General features: G+C 50.1%; 1 protein-coding gene and 1 pseudogene across 2 annotated transcripts in view; one reads left to right on the forward strand and one right to left on the reverse strand.

The window, feature by feature from the left end:
* The window catches only part of LOC122173114 (cathepsin G-like), a 181,541-nt pseudogene that overhangs the window by 122,538 nt on the left and 36,615 nt on the right, over positions 1 to 22,388 (forward strand).
* LOC135975237 (maestro heat-like repeat-containing protein family member 7) overlaps positions 1 to 22,388 on the reverse strand; it is a 51,478-nt gene that overhangs the window by 27,135 nt on the left and 1,955 nt on the right. For both annotated transcript variants that reach the window (XR_010592173.1, XM_065565410.1), the window contains exons 3-7: positions 20,115 to 20,257; positions 7,272 to 7,424; positions 6,086 to 6,246; positions 3,663 to 3,792; positions 215 to 390 (exon numbers count right to left, since the gene is read on the reverse strand). Coding sequence is in view for 1 of the 2 variants with exons in the window: in XM_065565410.1 (XP_065421482.1) it covers positions 215 to 390; positions 3,663 to 3,792; positions 6,086 to 6,246; positions 7,272 to 7,424; positions 20,115 to 20,257 (763 nt within the window). In the remaining variant the exon portion in view is untranslated. The remainder of the gene's footprint in view (positions 1 to 214; positions 391 to 3,662; positions 3,793 to 6,085; positions 6,247 to 7,271; positions 7,425 to 20,114; positions 20,258 to 22,388) is intronic.

Below are 22,388 nucleotides of genomic sequence, written 5' to 3' on the forward strand. Positions count from 1 at the left end.
GGATAGTCTTTCTACTTCCTCTGCAGTGCATTGGTCGGTATGTCATTTACCACTGAGAGACACCCTTGCAACCTAAGCCCTGCCTGCTAACTCCCTGAGAATTAGAGAGTTATGGAAAACCTGCAGGGGCCACATGAGAGCTGGAGAAGAGAACTATGACTTCTCTATAACTGTCCATGTAATTAGACTGTTGACTTTCCAGTAGGCGCAGTACCTGGTGTGGAGGCTCTGCCGGCTGCTTTCCCTTCCAGAGACTTTATCCCCTGGTATGCTCTGTCCCAGGCTGAAATGGATTTCGACAAGAAGAGCCATTAGCAGCTGAGGATAGAGGCGGGTTGTGGCATCTTTGGACTTGCTCACCGAGATCATCTCATAGAGGGCGCATGTGGCCTGAAGAGGGAACAAGACAGACACAAGCTTACTTGGAAATCCTACTCCCTCCTGCGTCAGTTCTCAGGACTTCCTGCTTATATGCTATGAAACTCCCCTGATTCATGGAGAAACAAACCGAGTTAAACTGCCCTGAGCAGCAGGGCGGGGGAAGCCGGGCACTGGCAGGTTGAAGGCTTTGCCTTGTGGAGTCTGGTGACACTAGGCTGCATTGCCACACAGGGGACCTAGCTTTGATTTCGGATCTTGCAGAGCTTCCTGACCTGCAGGGGCTGCAGAGACAGCATGCTTGGGGTGGGGGTAATGCCTCATGGGACTAAGAATGGGAGAGAATAAATTAATGAAGAGAAGAGTGGCTCTTTCATCAGCTTCCTTGGCATCTTTCTTCTCCCTCATTTGGTCTTCCACCATCATTCTTTCATGCTTGCATTGTTTCTTGGCTTCCAAGTGCCTCAGAGGGGCCTTTTCTTCTGCATCTGGGGTATAGGGGGGCTGAGACCCTGCTTTTTGGTCAAAGTCCATGAGCAAATCTCTCAGTTCGTGTTCTGCGGCTTTCTTCTTAACAGATAGCCCCCTTTCTTTACATACTTTTTCAAGTTCTTTTGAGTCAAGACTCTCATAGGATTGTGATTCACCCATTGTAACTCATCTTTAACCCTTAAAACTCTCCATATCCAATTTAAACTTTAAATAGTGTTGGGTTATGATCTTTAAGCCCAATTGACCTGTGGCATGTGACTCCTGTGCTGACTACGCCAATTGTCACGCTCTCTGGAGTGGTTCACAACCGTGAGTGCCAATCTTAGATCAGACTGTCATAAAACAGGGCAGGCACCCCAAACTAGTAGTATATTCTATCATTGGATTTCACAAAGCCAGTAACAATTGTGCATTCCTGGATTACAGTACCAGTTTTACCAAGGACAGTCTTACCACAGACAGTCCCCTTAGACATTCTAGCCTATCTTGCCACCCAGACAAACTGAACTTTGTGATTAAAAGTTGTTAAAACCAAAAATCACACCACATCAGGTTACTCCCAACCCCAAAGGGTCAGTCACTAACCATAGGTCAATTGGTATTCTGGATCTCACACCAAAAACAACACTGGCAGCCAATTCTCTAGTAAACTAACTAAAGATTTATTAGCTAGGAAAAATAAATGAGAGTTATTGAGAGGTTAAAGCAGGTAAAATACATTAACAGGTGAGTCAAAATTTGTAAATCACAAATGATAGCAGAGATGTAGTAATCTCTTGGTTTCCTAAATGTCTTTTCAGGAACCCAGATGTTTCTGGGGATCTCCATTTTGCATTTGGCATCTTCCCTGTAAGAGTCCAGTCAGAGATACAGGATCATTCCTTGACATCTATTTTATAGCTTTTCCAGAAACCAATCTGAACGGTGTCTTTACCCAAGTGGGTTTTGATGAGTAGGAAATTCAGACTTAGTCTGTGAATTCCCGTTGTCAAACACAGTAGCCTTGCTTTGAAGTTAGCAGTCTTCTTCATTTACATTTCCAAGTCTCCAATTGTGTTTGATGGGTAATTTAATTACAGGGATATACACGATGCCAATGTAATGTAATAGCAAACAAGAATCCTTCATTAGTTTTCATAAACTTTACACATCAAGTTCATTCTCATCTTTTAACACCAACGTACACTTTTGATCTAGGGGTAACTAATTACAGGGATATACACAATACAATAGCAATCAACAGGTTATAAAGATAAATGTTTCCTTTAACTTTTCCTTTGAACTAAACAAACACACAGGTGAACTGCCTGATTACACTACAATAGCTTTTGACACTCCTTTGATTTCTATTAGCATCTGAGTGAATTAGCCTGCAACCCTATCCTGAGCTGGCACCAGGGCAGACAGTGTCACAGGGGTTTCTCAGAGCTCCAACATGGATGTGATGAATGGAACCCTCCCCCAAGGGTTTGTCAGGACATTATGGAGTAGCCCCAAAACGGAGGGGATAGTCTGTCCCTGTAAAGGTAGCGGTGCTAGGAGTCAGCCCACCCTTGTCACGTGGCGTGGCCCTGTCAGATTTTGAGATGTCTGATATACGTAAGGAGCTGGGAAATACTGGTAGGGAAGAAGTGGTCCAAGGAATAAGTCATGTTCAGGAGGAACTCCTGTTATGTTTCTGTAAGGACCTGGGACCAGGAGCCTTGCAAAATGGGAGGGCCAGGACTCCCCTCTCTCCCAGTGAATTGGGATGAGCTTTAGGAAGGGGATCAGCATACATGCTGCCTCCTTCCTCCTAGCAGAGAAAACACCAGCAGGAGAAGGCTGAACCCAGGGGTGCTGGAACACGTTGTGTAGTGGGGGTGCTGAGAGCCATTGAACCAAACTGTAAACTCTGTATGTGATGGAAACTGCTTCAAGCCAGGGGGTGCTACAGCACCCGCGTTCCCCCAGTTCCAGCACCTATGCCTGAATCCTCTGAGCCTGAGGACTGACTGGGGAAAAAGGGCCACCAGGAGAATCTGGCTAAGGCCCCACAGTTGGCTAACTTACAACCCAGCATAAAGGAGGAGACTGGGGGAGTCCTGCCTGCAGGAGAGGTGGAGGGACTGCCTGAAGTAAATGCCACCTCCAGGAGGAAGGCTAGGGGGTGGGGAATCCTGTCTTACGGAGGGAAACCAGAAGGACAGTTCGAAACACAGCCCAGCTGCTGCCAGGGAGGCTGGGAACAGCTTTGAGGAAGCTCCTCAGAAGTTAGGTGGGAAGAAGCCACAAGGAGCCACAAATCCAGGGCGGGAAAAGCAGAAGCTGCAGACCCATGGGAGTTACTAACAAGCAGGGAAAAGGGAGGAACAGCTCAGGGAAGTGGTGAGGGATTGAAGGAACAGTCCTTAGCAGCCTATCATGGGGTCCGTGGGCTGGAACCCAGAGCAGAGGTCAGGTCTGGGTTCCCCAGCAAGAGGCAAAGTACCGACCTCAGGACTAAGAGACCAAGAATGATGAGGCTCAGATGGGGGCTGAGGGCCTGGCACAGAGGCCACTACATGTTGGGTTTTCCCATATTGGACTTTTCTGTTAACCCTGGAAGAGGTGACGTGGCCAGAGGGCCAGACCATGGAACCTGCGGAGTGTTGCAGAACCAGGAGGCTGGACAAGGGGACACCAGTGTGGAATAAGCCCTGCAGCATCATGTCCTGGCATGAGGAGGCGCGTTGGCGGTGAGTGTGCCCTGTGACCGAGACATAGGATAGATTTAACTGTATGGGGCTATGGATGTTCGAACAGTGACTTACGGCAGCAGACGTGTGAGAGGCTTGGTGCTCAGAGCTGTGGTGACTCTGCAGCTTCACAACCAGGTTCTCCATCACCTGTCCTCCGAGGGCCGGGTCAGCAGACAGGAACTGCCACAGCTCGGCTGAATTGCTAGAAATTGAGAAATACGGCAACATGAGGGACTGGATGGCTTAGGAGAAAAGCTATTAAACCTCTTCACCAATGTAACCTCTTTGTAAGAGAAATCCTCCTGTGGAGCCAAAGCCCTGCCCAGCAGTCCAGTCCCCAAAGCTTGTGCAATTCAATGTGGAGCATGAACAAGGACTCCATGGACCTCAGATTGAGAATCACTGGCACAGGATATGGAGCATTTCAGCTCAAGGCTGCCAGTGTGAATCTGGCCTCAGTTGGTCACGACCTGTTACTGGCTGATGGCTAATACCGAGAGGCTGATGGCTAATGGCTAATACAGCTTCTCTGGCAGCAGATGTCCTATATGAAATGAACTAAGGGTCTCGGACCAGTGCCCAGTGCACGCTGTCCACATTACAGAGTCAACCACCTTGGCCCTTGTCGGTAGGTTCAGGGATTGAACGGGACATGGAGGCTGAATGAGCCTTTCTTGCCTAGTCGGCAGCCCCTCCAGCTATGAGCTCAGAGTGTTATTAGGGGCAGTGTGGAGGAAGCTTCATCGTCACTTCCTGGGCTGCAGCTGAGGTCTTCATTGTCCAAGGGTGTCAATGGGGCACCTTTCACCAGCATTAAATTCCCTTTAAAAAAAAAGGGAGCGGGCATGCAGCAGCGTGGCTCAGCTCTCCGCAGCGCTCAGCCAACAACTGTGTGATGGAGGGTTTCATTGGAGTCCTCTGATATGCAGGGCTGGCTCTAGGATTTTTGCCGCCCCAAGCAAAAAAAATTTTGGCCGCCCCCACTTTTTTTTTCGTGCCCCCCTCCCCCGGCCCCGTCCCGACTCCACCCCTTCCAAACTCCTTCTCCAAATCCCCAGCCCCGCCTCCTCTCCCGGGTGTGTCACATTTCCCCCCCATTGCTTCCTGGAGGCCCCCGCGACCTCCCGCCCTACCTCACCTCCGCTCCGCCTGCTCCCCCGGGTGCGCTGCCACTCTGCTTCTCCCCCCTCCCTCTCAGGCGAAGGACGGGGGAGAAGCGGAGCAGCGGCGCGTTCAGGGGAGCAGGCGGAGAGGAGGTGAGCTAGGGTCAGGGGGCGCAGGAAGTAACGGGGGGTAGAGGAACCACTCCCTGCTCCAGCTCACCTCCGCCTCCCCTGAGCGCCCCCCGCTCAGCTTCTCCTCCCTCCCAGCCTTGCTGCGCAAAACAGCTGTTTCTCGCGTGGCAAGCCTGGGAGGGACGGGGGAGAAGCAGAGCGGCGGCGCATTCAGGGGAGCAGGCGGAGCGGAGGTGAGCTAGGGTGGGGGGGGAGCGCAGGAAGTAACGGGGGGTAGAGGAACCGCTCCCCGCTCCAGCTGACCTCCGCTCCACCACTGCCGCCTCCCCCGAGCGCCCTGCTGCTCGGCTTCTCCTCCCTCCCAGACTTGCTGCGCCAAACAGCTGTTTCTCGTGCAGCAAGCCTGGGAGGGAGGGGGGAGAAGCGGAGCGGCGGCGGCGCGCTCAGGGAAGCAGGTGGAGGCGGAGCGGAGGCAAGCTGGGGCGGCGAGCTCAGGTGGCAGGGGCACTTTTTCCCCATGCCCCAGAGTCAGCACCTATGATGGCCGGTTCCAGAATGCCGCCCCTAGAAATGTGCCGCCCCAAGCGCCTGCTTGTTTTGCTGGTGCCTGGAGCCGGCCCTGCTGATATGGATTGTTTCTGGAACTCACCGCTTGGGATCATCCATCATAAAACCACGCTTTGCGTAATCACTGTTGTTCAACTTTTCCTGCCCAAACACAAATGTGCTTCAGAAAGCAAACGTTCCACCTAGGCTCACTATCTGTACGTTCAGATGAAGGAGAAGGGCGGAATGAGCTCTGCGCTTGCCAGCCGGAGTAGCAAAGGGATAGTGAACTTAAGAACACAGACGTAAATCCACCCCCTGCTCCAGGACCCATGAGCACTGACCGTAGGTGCGGGGGACTGTGCTTTTAAGAACCCCTCCCACTGGCAGATCTCTAACAAGTCCCAGGGGCCGGGAGAGGGGGACTGGGAATGAGAGCTCCTGCCTTGCACATGGGGAGACACATTCAGGGAATGGGGGAGAGGAATCTCTGACAGGTGGATTTTGCTCACTGTAGTTTGTGGCTGAAAAGAGAAGAGCCATCAGGAGGAGAGGGCAGGTAATTTGCCCCATGTAGAGGGGGGAGATTCAGTCCTCAACAGTCAGTGCTTTATACTTTGCCTTAGTAAGACCAAACAATGTGCTCAGTGGAGAGGTTCTCATATAGGGCCTCAAAGGATCACGCGAGGCCTGAAGAGTGGAGGCATTTCGTACCTGTCTGTAGGGAAGGAGTAGTCCAGAAGGCATGAGATCACTGTGTCCAGATGCTCCGCCTTGCCAGCCAGCAGGGCCACTAACTTCTTCATCAGGGTCCTGGAGCTGGGCTGCTGGACTGAATCCAACCGGCTGCAAACCCCAGCCACAAGGTCTGCTGCCTGAGAGAGAGGGAACCAGATGAGATGGGACAAGACTCTCATCCCATCCTGCAGCTGGGGCAAGAGGGAACCTCAGCATCCCTGGAGAATCAGAGTTAGCCTCTAGGTTTTGCCTAAAAGTCACAATTTCCTATATTATTGGCAGGGCTCATTTCAGAGCCTTACAAGGTGCATTGTCGCAAAGACCACATATCAATGGCTCAAAGGAGATGAGTCCTATCTAGGCACAATACAGGGGTAACATAAGAATGGCCATACTGGGTCAGACCAATTCTCCATCTAGCCCAGTATCCTGTCTTCTGCTGGTGCCAGATGCTTCAGAAGAAATGAACAGAACAGGGCAATTTATCGAGTGATCCATCCCCTGTCACCCAGTCCCAGTTTCAATCAGAAGGTGTAGGGACACCCTGTGCAAGGTGTTGCACCCCTGACCACCTTGGCTAATAGCCATTGATGGACCTGTCCTCCAGGAACTTCTCTAATTCTTTTTTGAACCTGGTTATACTTTTGGCCTTCACGACATCCCCTGGCAATGAGTTACGAGTTGTGTTGTGTGAAAAAATATTTCCTTAGGTTTGTATTAACCCAGGTTTGTGTTTGTGTGTGTGTGTGTGTGTGTGTGTGTGAAAGGATAAATAAAACTTCCCTATTTACTTTCTCCACACCATTCATGAATTTATAGGTGTGGGCATCCCATGGATTTATACAGAAGCAATATGATATTTTCTGTCTTATTATCTATCCCTTTCCTAATGCTTCCTAACATTCTGGTAGCCTTTTTGACTGCCATTGCACACTGAGTGGATGTTTTCAGAGAATTGTCCATGATGACTCCACCCTTGAGTGGTAACAGCTGATTTAGACCCCCTCCGTTTGTATGTATAGTTGGGATTATGTTTTCCAATATACAGGAATCAGACTAGAAGATCTGATGGTTCCTTCTGGCCTTAAACTCTCTGAACGTATGATTGTTCCCAGCACTGGGAATTCTAGTTTCCGTCCATCTCAGCAGCAGCGCCCCATACCTTCTCCACCTTAGTCCCACCGCTGTTCACCACGGCAGACAGCAATCCCTCTGCAGTTGGCTGGCAGTTATTGTTGCAGTGATTCGTCAGGCCATCCATAACAGTCAGAATGAAATCTGTCCTCTCTCTTGGGTTGAAATAGACTCCAAAGAGCTGAAGCATACAGGGAAAAGTGTAATTTACAAAAGGCCTGTCCTGATTCCACGGGGGGCTGATAACTACTGGAGCCCAGAGAAAGCCCTGTCTGGGGGTTGCAGGTCCTCTCCAGCTTCTCAGGGGCTCTGTTTTACTCCTTTCTATTACAGGGCCCCAGTGGCTGATGAGGCTTCTGCTGCGAAAGCATATCACTCACAGTGAGGCAAGAGGACTAATTAAACCATTACAGTGGCCAACCTAGGAGTGCTGTCGTGCACGTCAGGATGTGCATTTAGTGGTGTCAGACACCTACTTCTCAGGCATCCGAGGTGCAAGGGTCACCATTAAAAGATCAGCAGTTGCGGGATCCATGTAGTAATATTAGTAATGACTGTTACAGTACTCGGTCTTTGACTGTGACTGTATGTGATACCCTCCTACAACACATCCCAGCATAAATACAGCACCCAAGTCCTGATTACGACACCATCACCATACTTCCTGGCTTGCAGCCTGACCCAAAGACCATTGAAATCAATGGAAAGACTTCCATTGGCTTCAATAGGTTTTGGATCAAGCCTATATAGTACAGACCTCGTTGTGACAGCTTCTAACAACCCAAAGTACTAGAGCAGTAGGCGTTCAACCTTCCCCATATGGACACTCCCTTTCCTATACTAGGACCCTCCCAGAGTCCCCTTCCAAACTAGCCAAGACCCTGTCCCATTTGGCAATAAGGAAAGGGCAGGGTGGCTGTGCCCCCCAGGTTGGGAACCCATCTACTAGAGCAATGGTTCTCAATCAGGGATACACATACCCCTGGGGGTACACACAGGGGCGGCAGGTTTGTATAATTTTTGGCATTGCCCAGAATGGGTCCAAGTCCCGCCTCCCCCTACACCTGCCTCAGGCTCTGGGAGGGAGTCTGGGTGCGGGAGGGGGTTTGGGGTGCAGGCTCTGGGAGGGAGTCTGGGTGCGGGAGGGGGTTTGGGGTGCAGGCTCTGGGAGGAAGTTTGAGCACAGGCTCTGGGAGGGAGTCTGGGTGCGGGAGGGGGTTTGGGGTGCAGGCTCTAGGAGGAAGTTTGAGTGCGGGCTCTGGGAGGGAGTCTGGGTGCGGGAGGGGGTTTGGGGTGCACTCTCTGGGAGGAAGTTTGAGTGCAGGCTCTGGGAGGGAGTCTGGGTGCGGGAGGGGTTTGGGGTGCAGACTCTGGGAGGAAGTTTGGGTGCGGGAGGGGTGCAGGCTCTGAGATGGAGTTTGGGTGCAGGCTCTGGGTTGAGGCAGGGGACTGGGGTGCAGGAGGGGCTGCGGGCTCTGGGAGGGAGTCTGGGTGCGGGAGGGGGTTTGGGGTGCAGGCTCTGGGAGGGAGTCTGGGTGCGGGAGGGAGTTTGGGGTGCAGGCTCTGGGAGGAAGTTTGGGTGCAGGAGGGGTGCAGGCTCTGAGATGGAGTTTGGGTGCTGGGTGCAGGCTCTGGGCTGGGATAGAGGGTTTGGGTGTGGGAGGGGGCGTGCAGCTGGTCCAAGGACGAAGAGTTTGGGGTGCAGCAGGCAGGCTGACCCTGGGCTGGGGCAGGGGGCCAGAGAGGAGGACTCCCCCCAGCCCTCTCCCTGCTGGCGGCAGCGAGCTCTGGGGGAGAGGAAGGGGGGGGCCTCCTCACCGACCCCCAACACGACACTCATCCAAGCCCCCCCAGGCTGCTGCTCAGGAGGTCCAGCCAGGATAAGCCTCCCCCTTCCCTCCCCCGAGTCGACTCGGAGTCTCCTGCCGGGGGGCGGGGGGGAGGGCTGCCATGCGCTCCTCCCCTCCTCCCTCCGCAGGCACAGCAGCCACCTCAGCCTGCCCCCGGCGCCGCTTCCTTGTAGCCGGCTGCGGCAGCGGCTGGCGAGGGAGCACAGTGCGGAGCTGCAGGGGGCAGCCGCCCGCTGCCCAGGGAAGGCAGGGGCGCTTGGGGGAGGCGCGCGGGGGTGGCAGCCGGGGCCGGGGGAGGTGCGTGGGGGCGGCAGGCGGGGCTGGGAGAGAGACCCGGCCCCGAACATTGGTGGAGCCGGGTCCCCTGGGCCCTGAATTTTCTCAAGCCCGGGCACCATGGGCCCATATAACTTGCCGCCCCTGGGGGTACTGGGGGTACATCAACTCATCTAGATATTTGCTTAGTTTTACAACAGGCTACATAAAAAGCACTAGCAAAGTTAGTCCAAACTAACATTTCATACAGACAATGACTTGTTTATACTGCTCTATCTACTATATCAGTGTTTCTCAATCTGGGGGTGGCAACCCCCAGGGGGTGTCATGGGATGGGTTTAGGAGGGTCACAAGTTTAGGGTCGCCATTGGGGTGGCAAGCAGGGCCCCCGCAAATCTAAGATATATGCAGAAGCTGAAGCCCAAGCCAAGCCCAATGCCTAGGTTTGCCAACTTTGTAACATTTAAAAACCGGACACTCATGCAGGAGTGCTGGACCTCTTCTGCCCTGCCTCTTCCCCCCGAGGCCCTGCCCCCCATTTGGTCCTCTTCTCCCCTTCCACTGTTGCTCACTGCTCTTCCCCGCCCAGGTCAGGAGCAATTTGCCTGCTGGGAGCTGCAGCCGCATGATGTGGGTAGGTGGCGGCCCCGGTTGAGTAGAGGCTGGTGCGGGTGATGACCTTGCACCTCCCCACCTCCCTCACCCGCAGTAACTTTACTTCGGGTGTCCGTCAGTAGATCTGACCGGACACGATCAGATCCCCTTTTCAACCAAATTTTCTGGTCGAAAACCGGGCACCCGGCCACCTTACCACTGCCCGGGGCTCAAGCTGAAGCCCGAACCCCGCCACCTGGGACTGAAATCAGTGTCTCCTGAAAGAGGTACAATAGTCTGGAAAGATTGAGAACCACTTGCTAGAGAGTAGATCACTCTTTATGAGCATTTGTTGTCTTCACTGTTGTAGCCGTGTCGGTCCCAGGATATTAGAGACACAAGGTGGGTGAGGTTCTATCTTTTATTGAACCAACTTCTGGTAGTGAGAGAGACCAGCTTTTGAGCTACACAGAGCTCGTCTGTCTCTGTCTGAAGAAGAGCTCTGTATGGCTCCAAAGTTTGTCTCTTTCACTTACAGAAGTTGATCCAATAAAAAAATTGGACCTCACCCATCTTGTTTCTTTCTGAGCATGTCATTTCTAGCCATGAGTAAGGGCAGGAGCTGTAATTCTTGGGTAAGCCATACACAATAGAGATGGGCGATCCAGGGACAGGAAGTAGTTTGGAGCTGTGCGATACCGTATTGTACTGACACCAATGTAGAATGGTCATTAGTGCCAGGCTGTGATTACCTCTGCGACCTTGGAGGGGCTGTTGCAAACCACAGTGGGGCTCCAAGCAGCCAGAAATTCCTTGTTCCTCTGTTCAGTCCATTCCACATTGTTTCTGTCCAACTGTGCAACTGAAATACATGTTAATAACACTCTTAACTTTCCATTCTGCTTCCTGGCTTCTGCTCTCATCCCTCTTTACTGGACAAAGCCCTTTGTTTGGCCCTGATCCAGGAAAGGATTTAAGCACGTACATTATTCTAAGCAGATGAATAATCCCAGGGACTTCTGTGGGACTACTCGCCTGATGAAAGTTACAGATGTGCGTAAATGTTGTGCTGGATCAGGGCCTTGACCCCCAGAGTAAAGTGGCTCTATCAAGTGGTGACTGGAATCTAGCCAAAACACTTCAGTGGCATAGAAGTGGATTAACACAGTCATGAATCGAGCCCCAGATTTGGATCCAGATTTCCAACAGCCATCAAAGTTCTGGGGCGTTCGGGGTACAGGCATCTCGAACTGATCTAATTGGTCTGATGGCGTTTAATCCCCTATCATCGTGTCCCACTGACCCTTCCCATTCCCACTGACGGAATGAGCTCTACCAGTCTCAGTTTGCGGTAACGTGTGTTGCCTTTCTCTGTATTCCCCCCCTCCCCTTTCCTTTCTTTGAAAGTCAGGGCTAGAATTACGGGATGACTATCAGACGCTTGTTTCTAGAGCCACAAAAAAACCAGCACTCTGTTCAAAGGAACAAATACCGAGCCAGATGCTCTACTTCTTCCTCAGGCACTATCCTGAACGGGAGCTTTGCCTGAGGAAAGTCTCTAGCATTTAGCTCCCAGGAGGGGGATTCAGATGCTCATCAGTGCTTCTCTTACTCTTTTGGCGCCACGCAATAGAGACGAGGTAACCAACAGCCTCTGCTGCCTTTGAGCGGATTGCCTTGACGGGATCCCCACAGCGGATCCCCAGCACTGCAACCAGGTGTCCGAGCCTGGTGAATGGAGACGCTTCCTAATTGTACAAAAGAGGAGAGGAGGAATCCATTACCACTGCAGGTAAAGCGGGCTGTGTCTCCTAGGCAAGGAGTATATATCCACACAGTCCCTTTCCATAATGGGGCGTGATCCTCAGCTCTCCCTCTTCAGAAGAGGCTTGGGAGCCAGAAGAAGAATATAGGGCTCGATCCCGCACCACAGACGTCCACTGGAGTTTTGCCACAGACGTCAGTGGGAGCAAGATCAGGATCGTAATGATCTGTAACGGCTGAGGTGGGCTGGAATGGAGAGGCCTCTTCCTGCAGCTCCACAAGAGGAAAGTATCCCATGGTACTAGGATGAGGAATGGAGGCAAACAGGGAACCAGCTGGGGATGAAATGTCTTCAGTCTCTAGGATTTTGAAATCTCTTTTCTCTGAAATTCATTAGATCCAACCATAGAAAAACCCGTTCTTCCTGTGCCCCTTGTTAGCTGCCTTTCCTGCATTGGAAAGAGGTGGCCTATTCCTCCAGGGCACTGGATTTATTTTCCAAGTGTATCAGACGCCAACCCATCTCAGTCAGGATGATGGACGAGCAAGGAGATCGGTTTTTCCTCCGTCTATTAGGGAGCATTGCACTGTGGGGCCTATCAACATACTTCTAAGCAGGAAGTTTCTCTGGCGTGGCAGAGTGCCCTGTAGGTCTAGTTTGCAATCAGGTCACTAGAAGTCAAGAGTTACTCACATCCAGTTTGACTTCTGTGGCCACGAAGTTTAGGAGCAGTATGCTGCTCCATATAGCCCTCCCCCGCAAGCAATCTTTCCTGGACTGCATCCAGGAGTCCATGAGCTGCAGGAAAAACAAGAGAGGTTAAAAATAACAGGGGGAAAGGGTGTATACAAGTGATCCCCAAAGGATAATCTTTATTCTGGCTGAATCATCTCGCTCTTACAGATACAGGCTGCGTCTGCTTTGTGCAGACTCAAAATACACATGGAATTCTTCTCTTCGAACGAAAGCAAAGTGCATTTCTCTCCGAGGGCCCAGTCACACACCCGCTGAAGTCAATGAAAGTTTTGACATTGATCTAAGGACCGATCCAATGCCCACTGAAGTAAACGGAAAGGTCCCCATTTGATTTCAATGAGCATTGAATCGAGCCTTTAATGGATGCAGGATTGGGTCCTATGTAAGGAAGGGAAGGGCCAAGTCTTCTCTGGACAAGCCACACAATCCAGCATTTCATTCAGCAAAATAAGAGCAGCTGGAGGAAAACTTCTATTCTTTCATAATTGCAGACTTTGGGCCAGCCCTCATGCTCTGTAGTTAGCGGCACTCTTGGTTCCCATTGCACCCATTGCATAATGAAAAGTTTCAGAGTAGCAGCCGTGTTAGTCTGTATCCCGCAAAAAGAAGAACAGGAGGACTTGTGGCATCTTAGAGACTAACAAATTTATTAGAGCATAAGCTTTCGTGGACTACAGCCTTCATATGCATCCGAAGAAGTGGGCTGTAGTCCACGAAAGCTTATGCTCTAATAAATTTGTTAGTCTCTAAGGTGCCACAAGTCCTCCTGTTCTTCTTATTGCACCTATTGGTTCTCACTGTGGGACAGCTGGAGCTGGGCGTTCTGTGGAGGCCAGGTGCCAGCCCTCACGAGGGACTAGAGTCCTGGCAGCGACCCCTCCAATTGCATCAGGAGTGGCAATGATGGGCAGTAAAGGGAATAACGTCCTCATTTGGAAAGGACACTGTGATGTAAGGGCCACCAGGAGACAGGAAAGAAACTGAGGGTAACAATGGAGGAGATTGTCAGACCTCACAGATGGAAATAGAAGACTCCCCCGTGCTACATGAACCTTGTCACATATGCCCTAATAGGAGAACCCTGTGGAGATGGGGAACTCCGTTCTTTCCTTAACTCTCCTTTTCCTCACAAGCTCTTAACAAGATTTTCCTGTTCCTCTTCCCTACCTTACCATCCTCCAACCAGCATCTCCAGATCCTGTTTACCTGCAAGATCATCTCTAGCTCAGCTGGAACTGGATTTTCTAAAATCAGACTCTGGAGCATCTCGTGGAGGGTCTGCAATGTTCCAATGAAGAGGTCCTGAAAGGAGGGGGAACCGTTATGCTCAGCGCCACAAAGCTGTGGATTATACAAATAATTTATCTTATGGGCTTGAGGCAAGAATCACAGGGTGAAATCCTTTGGCCTGTATTATACAAGAAATCAGGCTAGATCAGGGATGGCCAACCTGTGGCTCCGGAGCCATATGCGGCTCTTCAGAAGTTAATATGCGGCTCCTTGTATAGGCACCGACTCCGGGACTGGAGCTACAGGCGCCAACGTTCCAAGGTGCCCGGGGGTGCTCATCAGGGGCGTAGCCAGGTGGAGGGAACAGGGGCAGTGGAAAAAAAAAAGCGCCACCCGCTGCGGTGCTTTTACTGACAGGGCGGCGCTCCGGGTCTTCGGCGGCACCTCGACGGTGGGACCTTCACTCGCTCTGTGGGTCTTCGGTGGCACCTCGGCTGCGGGACCTTCACTCGCTCTGTGGGTCTTCGGCATCATTTCGGCGATGAAGCTTCAGTGCCGCCGAAGACACCCGGAGCTAGTGAAGGTCCCGCCGCCGAAGTACCGCCAAGACCCGGAGCGCTGCCCCGTCAGTAAAAGCACCGCAGCAGGTGGCACCTTTTTTTTTCTGCTCCCGGGTGAGTAAAATGAAAAAGGCGCCACTTGTGCTCGGTGGGGGAGCGGCCGCTGCCCCGCTTCCACCCTAGCTACGCTACTGGTGCTTACTGCTCAACCCCTGGCTCTGCCACAGGTTCTGCCCCCACTCCACCCCTTCCCGCCTCATCCCCTGAGCCTGCCGTGCCATCGCTCCTCCCCTCCAGAGCCTCCTGCACGCCACCAAACACCTGATCGAGACGTGCGGAGAGGGAGGGGGAGGCGCTGATCAGTGGGGCTGCCAGAGGGCGGGAGGCGCTGGGAGTGGGGTGGGGGAGCTGATGGGGGGCTGCTGACATATTACTGTGGATCTTCAGCAATGTCCATTGGTAAATTCTGGCTCCTTCTCAGGCTCAGGTTGGCCACCCCTGGGTTAGATGATCTAATGGTCCTTTCTGGCTTCCAAGTCATAAACCAATAGAATTTATAGTTCAGACCTTGTCCTAAGACAAGGTCTATAAAAATAAGGCCAGATCCTCAATGAGTGCATATTGACATAGCTCCATCAGCGGGCGTGAAGCTACACGGATTCATACCAGCGAAGGGTCTGGCCCGTACTTCTTGTACACAATAGTTGCTAAATAATTAGCTACTTCACTTATTCAATAATGTGGGTGCCCTGAGCGCAAGAGAAACCATATTTAGATTTATTCTGGGCAGTGAATCCTTCAGGAATCTTGAGAAAACTAGCCTCATGTTTCAACTGATATTGGCCTGCCGTGATTCAAAGCTGTGCTCTTGACAATCACCCAGAAGCCAGATGCATTGTTATATCGCTGCCTCATTTCCATTATAAACCAAAGGAAACTGATAACAGAAAGACATCATCTTCCAAATCATCCCCCAAACCTGATGTAATGAATTCATCAATGCCTCCCTTGGGAAGATAACATGCAGCAAAGCCCTTATCAGAGAGTAAGGAAAATGTTATAGCAAAAGAAAGTCCTACTTTGAAATGAGATTTTTTAACATTAGAAAAAAATATCACTTTAATAAATATATCACCTTGTCTTTGCAGGAGCGCTGCCAGCTTTTCTGCTGCCCTAGGCAGTGGAAGGTCCCGCCCCGAAATGCCACCCCCCACAGAGGCGGCGGAAGGTCCCGCCGCCGAAATACCGCTGTGGTCGCCACCCCCGAAATTGTAGCGCCCTAGGCGACTGCCTAATGGGTTGCGCCGGCCCTGTGTCTTTGCCCTTTACTCCTCTGGGTCTTAGATACTATTCACTCCAATGATTTGGTTAGAGAGAGCATATGTGAGCATGCAGGATGTGAGGCAAATTAAGTGTTCTAAATTCTATTGACTTTGGTAGTGAATTTGGTCCAGTGTCTGTAATTTCTCTCCCCTCAACTTTAGGGCCATTAATCGCTTTTCAGAATTAAAAAGCGCAGGCACTGAAAGCTTTAGCAACTCTGACAGTACGGGTCAGATGGTTAAAGATTTGCCACCATATTTACACCCACAATTTGAAGGCGCAGCTTTGCTCCTACTGGTCTTTTCACCCGTCAAGTTGATCACTTCGATGCCAAAATACTGGATTTAGGTGTGAAATCAGGTATTTCAGGTGCCCATGTGAGCTAAGGTGTAACTGCAAATAATTGCAGGTCAAAAGTAGGGACTAAAGTAAAGTTCAGGCTGAAAATGTGGCTGTATCGAGTGCCGCAGGACCCCAACTTTATTCAGCCCCTTCATGCAAGAGGACCTAGCTGTGGGAGGTGCCACACACCAGAATACCTGGTCAGTGATCAAACAATAGCCAGCCCCATTTCTGGGGCAAGCACTAAGTACGTTTTCCTCATTCCACATGCCTCATTCTAGCTTCACCACCCAGATTGGGATCCCCAGTAGTTCCCTAGTAAATTGAAAACGGATGGATCATTTTCATAATTGGGAATGTGGCAGCTACTTGCTGTATGCATGGGACGAATGATCAGGGCCACATCACCGGGGCTAAAGTCCCCAACTGAAACTCCACAATGGCGTTCCATGAGAAATTTCGCTGACAGTGTAGTCACATATCACCAATATGGGCCCAAAGTAAGTAACAGGAAGCCATTCTTGAGTTACCTTTGTGTCCTGGGCGCTTGTACCCCTGATTACTCCTTGCGCCTGCAATGTCGTTAGAAGTGGCAGGGAAAACACGCTCTTGAGGAATGTTCTCAGCAAGACCCTTCTCTGGTGGGAGCCCATGGCCTTCACCACATGCTTTTTGCTGGTAAAAGGAAGAAGCCTGGATTGGACTTTGAGGTGCTGAAGCGTAACAGAGGCATCAGATGGTGAGGACATGAACTGAGGGTTATGCTGAAGGAGCGTGAGACTAAGAGACATTTGGACTATACGAGAGAACAAGATCATGTGAACAGTAACAATGTAGAAGAGTAAGACACTGGCAAAGATTAACAGAATACAGGAAAAGCACAGGAGGGCAGGGACTGGTGACCCGAATAGTAAATCCGGCTCAGAAACGCTACAGAAGAGAGTGAAGGAAATGACTCAGCTGACACCTCCAGAAAGAAAATCATCTCAAAATGTCTGCAGAGACTCTTGGCTTTGAATCACATGTGGAGTAAAGAGGATTACAATGTTACTGGGTAGAAAATCATCAGTCAGCCATGCAATAGTCCCCCAGCTCCTCCCCAAAGAGTCCTCAGCATCTAAAGAGAAAAAGGCACGAAGTGAGGGACTGCTATTGGCAACTCTGGTCCCACCGAGCATGGAGTGAGAAGCCAGGTGTGAAGGCCGGGCAGTTAAATGAGAAGTCACGTTACCTCAGTTCGATAATGATGGCCATGGCCTGGAGCCGTATGGTGCTGGAGAGAGAGTCCCGGGGTTCTTTCTTAATCATCTCCTGTAAGTCACAAAGGGGCAAACATAGTAAATGAGACACAAGTGCTCCCAGCATCAGTCCTACTCCCTCACACATTCATTGAGGAGGTTATACAAAGCCCTGGCATCACAGCTAACTCTGGAGGCCTCAAAAAAGGCTAAATTAGCCACAGGCTTCTCCGGAGTCTCCAATAAATCCCCAGCTAAAAGAACATCAGATATTCCAAAAGTAACAAGGAGCCCAGCCAAAACCCAGGAGCTTCCTTTCTGATGGAAGAGCTCCCAGATCATGAAGCTACTCAGCCAGTGTTGTTGTCCAAAGGGATCTCATCCGTTTCTACCCAGCCACAAATTCACTCCCTCATTTCCTCATCCATCTCTGTCCACTCATCTCCTACTTCTCACCAACTAGCATCCTCTCTCTGTCCATTCACACTAATATTTCCAGTCAATCAGCACTGACCTCAATTTTACACACTGAAATAATTGCTTCAGTGTATACAACAAAGTTCTTTACAACTCTCCAGATTCCATGGACCCTAGCGTGGGTTTAGCAGCTAAGTATTCTCCACAGTTCATCAATCTTTTCCAACCAACAACACGGACCCTGTGTATATTATTTACTCACCACTGTGGCTCCTGCAGTGTCTGATGCAAAGTTGTGAATAAAAAAGTCAGGCATGTTATGCCAGTCGATGCTCTTGCTGAGAACAAACAAGAGTCTTAAGAAACATTTTTTTCATAATGAAATCCTAAACCAAAATGAGAAAAAATATATATCAGGGTGAAAGGGATTTAGATAGAGAACATCATCGGGTAGAATATTCTACCTTCATTCAAAACCCCTCCACACGGAACACCTGGTAGATAAATTAACAATGTTGCAGAGCAATGAATAGTCAGGATCAGAAATCGTGGTGAGTTGAGGATGATGATGTATCCGGGCAGCACCTACAATATACTGGGCTCTGTCTGCAAACAAAGGAAGACACAGGCCCAGCTCCCAAGAATTGACAGTCTAAGAAGGGTTCTGATGGCTTCCAGCAGAATGTTGGCTTGTGTAGGACCTGACTGTGTGAGCTACTTGTTCAGAGAAGGGTTGGATCAAGGAGAACAAGCAGAACAGCAATGGGACTCCATGTGGAGAACTCCACACAGGGCCTGTTTTCTGTAGGACAAGTAGCCAGATGTAGCGTGACCATGTGTAATAAATGAAGGGGGGGGCTCCCTTTTATGAACACCCAGACAGCCAGTTAGCTAAAAAGTCCCTCCTGGTGGCTGTTCTCTGCTTGCTTTACCTGTAAAGGGTTAACAAAGTTCCCCAGCTAAAGGAAAAGGAGTGGGCACCTGACCAAAAGATCCAATGGGAGGGCTAAAACTTTTTAAAATGGGGAAAAAACTTCTCTTTGTCTGTGTCTGTTCTCTGGAGACGGGACACAGAGCAGCAATTCTGTGTAAGGCTGGAACCAGGTATGAAAATTCATCTTCCATACCGAGAAAAATCATTGGACAGGGAATGTTTAACTAGACACGATCAGGTTTATTTCTTTATTTTGGCTTGTGGATCTCCTCTGTGCTAACCCCAGATACTTTTGTTTTGCTTGTAACCTTGAAGCTGAACCTCAAGAGAGCTATCTTGATGCTTAATTTTTGTAATTGTTTTCTTTTAAGATCTAGCAAAAAGCCTAAGTTCCAGATGCACTTTCTTCCTTTTTGTTTTTAACAAAATTTACCTTTTTTAAGAACAGAATTGGATTTTTGGTGTCCTAAGAGGTTTGTGCATGTTGTTTAATTAGCTGGTGGCAACAGCAGATTTCCTTTGTTTTCTTTCTCAGCTCTTCCCCGGGGGGGTGGAGGGGAGGAGAAAGGGGCGGGATTTGAAAGGGCTTGAGGATACCCCACAGGGAAGAATTCCCAAGTGCTCCTTCCTGGGTCCAAGGGGTTTTTTTTTGCATTTGGGTGGTGGCAGCATTTACCAAGACAAGGTCAGAGAAAAGCTGTAACCTTGGGAGTGTAATACAAGCCTGGAGTGGCAAGTATTGATTTTTTAAATCCTTGCCAGCCTCCACCTTCTGCACTCGAAGTGCCAGAGTAGGGATTCAGCCTTGACACCATGTGTATAAGCAACAAAGCTGGACCCATTTGTTTTGTCAGTGAATGTCTAAGGGTACGTCTTCACTACCTGCCGGATCGGCGGGTAGTAATCGATCTATCGAGGATCGATTTATCGTGTCTCATCTAGACGCGATAAATCGATCCCCGAACGCGCTTCCTGTCGACTCCGGAACTCCACCAGAGCGAGAGGCGGAAGCGGAGTCGACGGGGGAGCCGCGGCCGTCGATCCCGTGCTGTGAGGACCGGAGGTAAATCGATCTAAGATATGTCGACTTCAGCTACGCTATTCTCATAGCTATTCTTGTAGCTGAAGTTGCGTATCTTAGATCGATCCCCCCCCCCCCAGTGTAGACCAGCCCTGAGAGAGGAGCAGTCGCCAGGGGAGACCTTGGGTGGAAATGTCTCGTCCTTGAGTCCAACGGATAGTGTGAGGCAGGGGAGTAGCCGGGCAAGAATCTACTGAAACTAGCACAGATTGGTGGGAAATCCCTGCAAATCAAGGATACCACCGACAAATGGGGCATGAGATCACCAAAGAGTTTGTGGGATGTATCTGGAGAAGGCACCTAATATGTATAATAGGAGAAAAGCATCCAGAGGCTGGATTGTCTGGAGTAAGTGAAAGAAGAAAGGTTGAGTGCTGTAGGCAAAGGGTTTGAAGAGAAGTCAGACCCTATGTGATAAACCTTCTGGGATGTCCCAGGCTGGGTCAGGTGGGACGGACAGCGCGAGGGGACACTAGTTTACAGATTAGATGGAGAAGGTTTATACCTCTTTGTTACTATTGAAGTAGTCAACAGTGTTTCTCCATGATTCCAGCAAGAGCATGGCTCCCTCCATAGCACAGCCATGCTGCTCACGACCACTTTCATCCGCCTCCCAAATCGTCTCCATGCACAAGATATCTGGGACTACTAAGAAAGAAGGAATGACAGAAAGAAAGAAATTACTACCATTGCTGGTTAAAGGGGAACGAACGCCCCTGAGGTGTCATTCATGGACTGATTGGTGCCCAACAGACAGTTCATTTAAACCAAAGAAAGGACACGGTCTGTCTGTCTTGGGGTTGTATACTGCTGCCCATCACCGTGGTATCTGGGCTCCTTCCAGCTAAAATCAATGAGCAATAGCAAAGTTCCTAGTGGAAAGCTTGGCGTCACTGGCACATCTCCCTTTTTGGGGTAAGATATCTCTGCTCTGGGTAGGGTTATCTTTTGTTTGTTGGCTTGATTGGTTTGATTCCCACCGCTTGTTTTAAATAGGGCTAGACATCTATATCCTGCTTGAGCAGGGGAGAAGTGAAGGAAACTGTGATGCTGGTGAAATAAGCCACTGACTCTCAAAGCAAGAGAGATTGGTGTGATCAAAATCAGAATCAAATTGGGGATTCCTTAAAAACCAAAAACAAAATAAGAGAGACCCAGAATGAGACTCCTTTGCACTTCTATGGAGTTTTTCAGTGGAGGATCTCCAAATGGCTTTTAAAGGTGGGCCGGTATTATTACCACCATTTTTATGGTTGGAGAAACCATGGCACAGGGAGCTGAAGTGACTGGCTCAGTCAAACAGCAGGTCACTGGCAATGCTGGGAATAGAAGATAGTTATCCTGACTCCAGTCACATCCTCTACCCCCTTTATTTCTTGGATAAATGTTATTGATTCATTACACAATAAATATCTTGTGCTCTCCGATTGGACATGAATGAGCACAGACCCAAAGAAATACCAGGACTCGCTGTACTGTATAGGGCCAACCAAATAATAGATTTGTCCGACAGCATGAACATTAGCCAGCCAAATCTGGCTGAATAGGACTGGCTGATGCTCTTGCAATTAGGATTCAGTTCACATATCCTGCTTTGCCGCCGTCAGCAGCATGGGAAAGCAGCTAGGAGCTCGTGATGGGTGGAACAGCCAGGATAACGTCCTCCCAAGGGAAGTGGTGGAAGCCCCATTGCTTAAGTTTGTGGTTTTCAGGTTGGCCACTTATTCAAAGTCAAAGAATTTCGCCTTTACACTCACTATAAGAGTTAGAAATGTGTCATTGCTAACAACGTTAGTCCTACAGAATTCACCTGCACGTGTGTTGTGAGAGGCTGGCCAAGAATATTTGACCTTGAAGGGTAAAGATGTGCAGGGAGTGGGGGAGCAAGATTATTTTTGCTTTAGGTTATAATACAATTTTCAATGCCTCCTGACTCCCTTGATTGCTCTGTGTACTCATCTGGGGTCAAGACCCACTGTTTGAGAAACGTTGGCTAAAGACATTTAAAACTAGACTGGACTAAACCAGGGCTCAGCGTGGGATGGGCCGCGGTGGCCTGGCATATTGGCTTCTTTTTTCTAATGCCTTTTTGTTCTGCAGCATCTAAGCTTTCATTTAGAAACAATGTAAGTCTCTAGCTGTTATTTAAGATTTTGATTACAGTAATGCCTACGGGCTCTCCAAGAGCAGGGCCCTATTGTGGAGAGGCACCAGCTGGGCCCAGAGTGTGTGTGGGGGTGTCTCCTTTGCACACTTCTGGGTGCAGAGGCGTGGCCACACCTAGGCCCCATTTTACTCCCTGCCCATTCCTCCTTATGGTTCCTGAGAGAGATGTACCTGCCAGAGCAGTGGAAAGAGGCCTTAGTGTAATGAGAACCAGGCTCTAGGATTCAGAAATAGGATTCCCATTCCAACCCAGGTATTGGGCTAGTCAGTCATCCCTAGTGTTGTATTGTTCTGCCTGCTCCAAGCAATGACTTCACTACAAGGGTAAGAAAGAGAAGGGAGAGCAGTGTGTGGTGGAGAGAAATAGAAACTGCCCTTCCTCTTCCAGCAGCCAGAGATTCCCAGAGAAATACAGGCTCTGGGGGCATCATCACCTTCACCAGTGCTGGAGAGCCTTAGAAATACAGGGGTCTGACCGTCACCCGGGTCTAGTGTTTGTATCAGGGCTTGTAAGTATTGTGTTCACACTGGGGATGGAAGGACCTCACGGAGAGCCAGCATTTATCAAACTGGTCCTGATTGAGGAACATTGTCTCCTGTCATTCCAGTCTCT

This window comes from Chrysemys picta, chromosome 13 (genome assembly GCF_011386835.1).
Source record: "Chrysemys picta bellii isolate R12L10 chromosome 13, ASM1138683v2, whole genome shotgun sequence".
Classification (NCBI taxonomy): domain Eukaryota; kingdom Metazoa; phylum Chordata; order Testudines; family Emydidae; genus Chrysemys; species Chrysemys picta.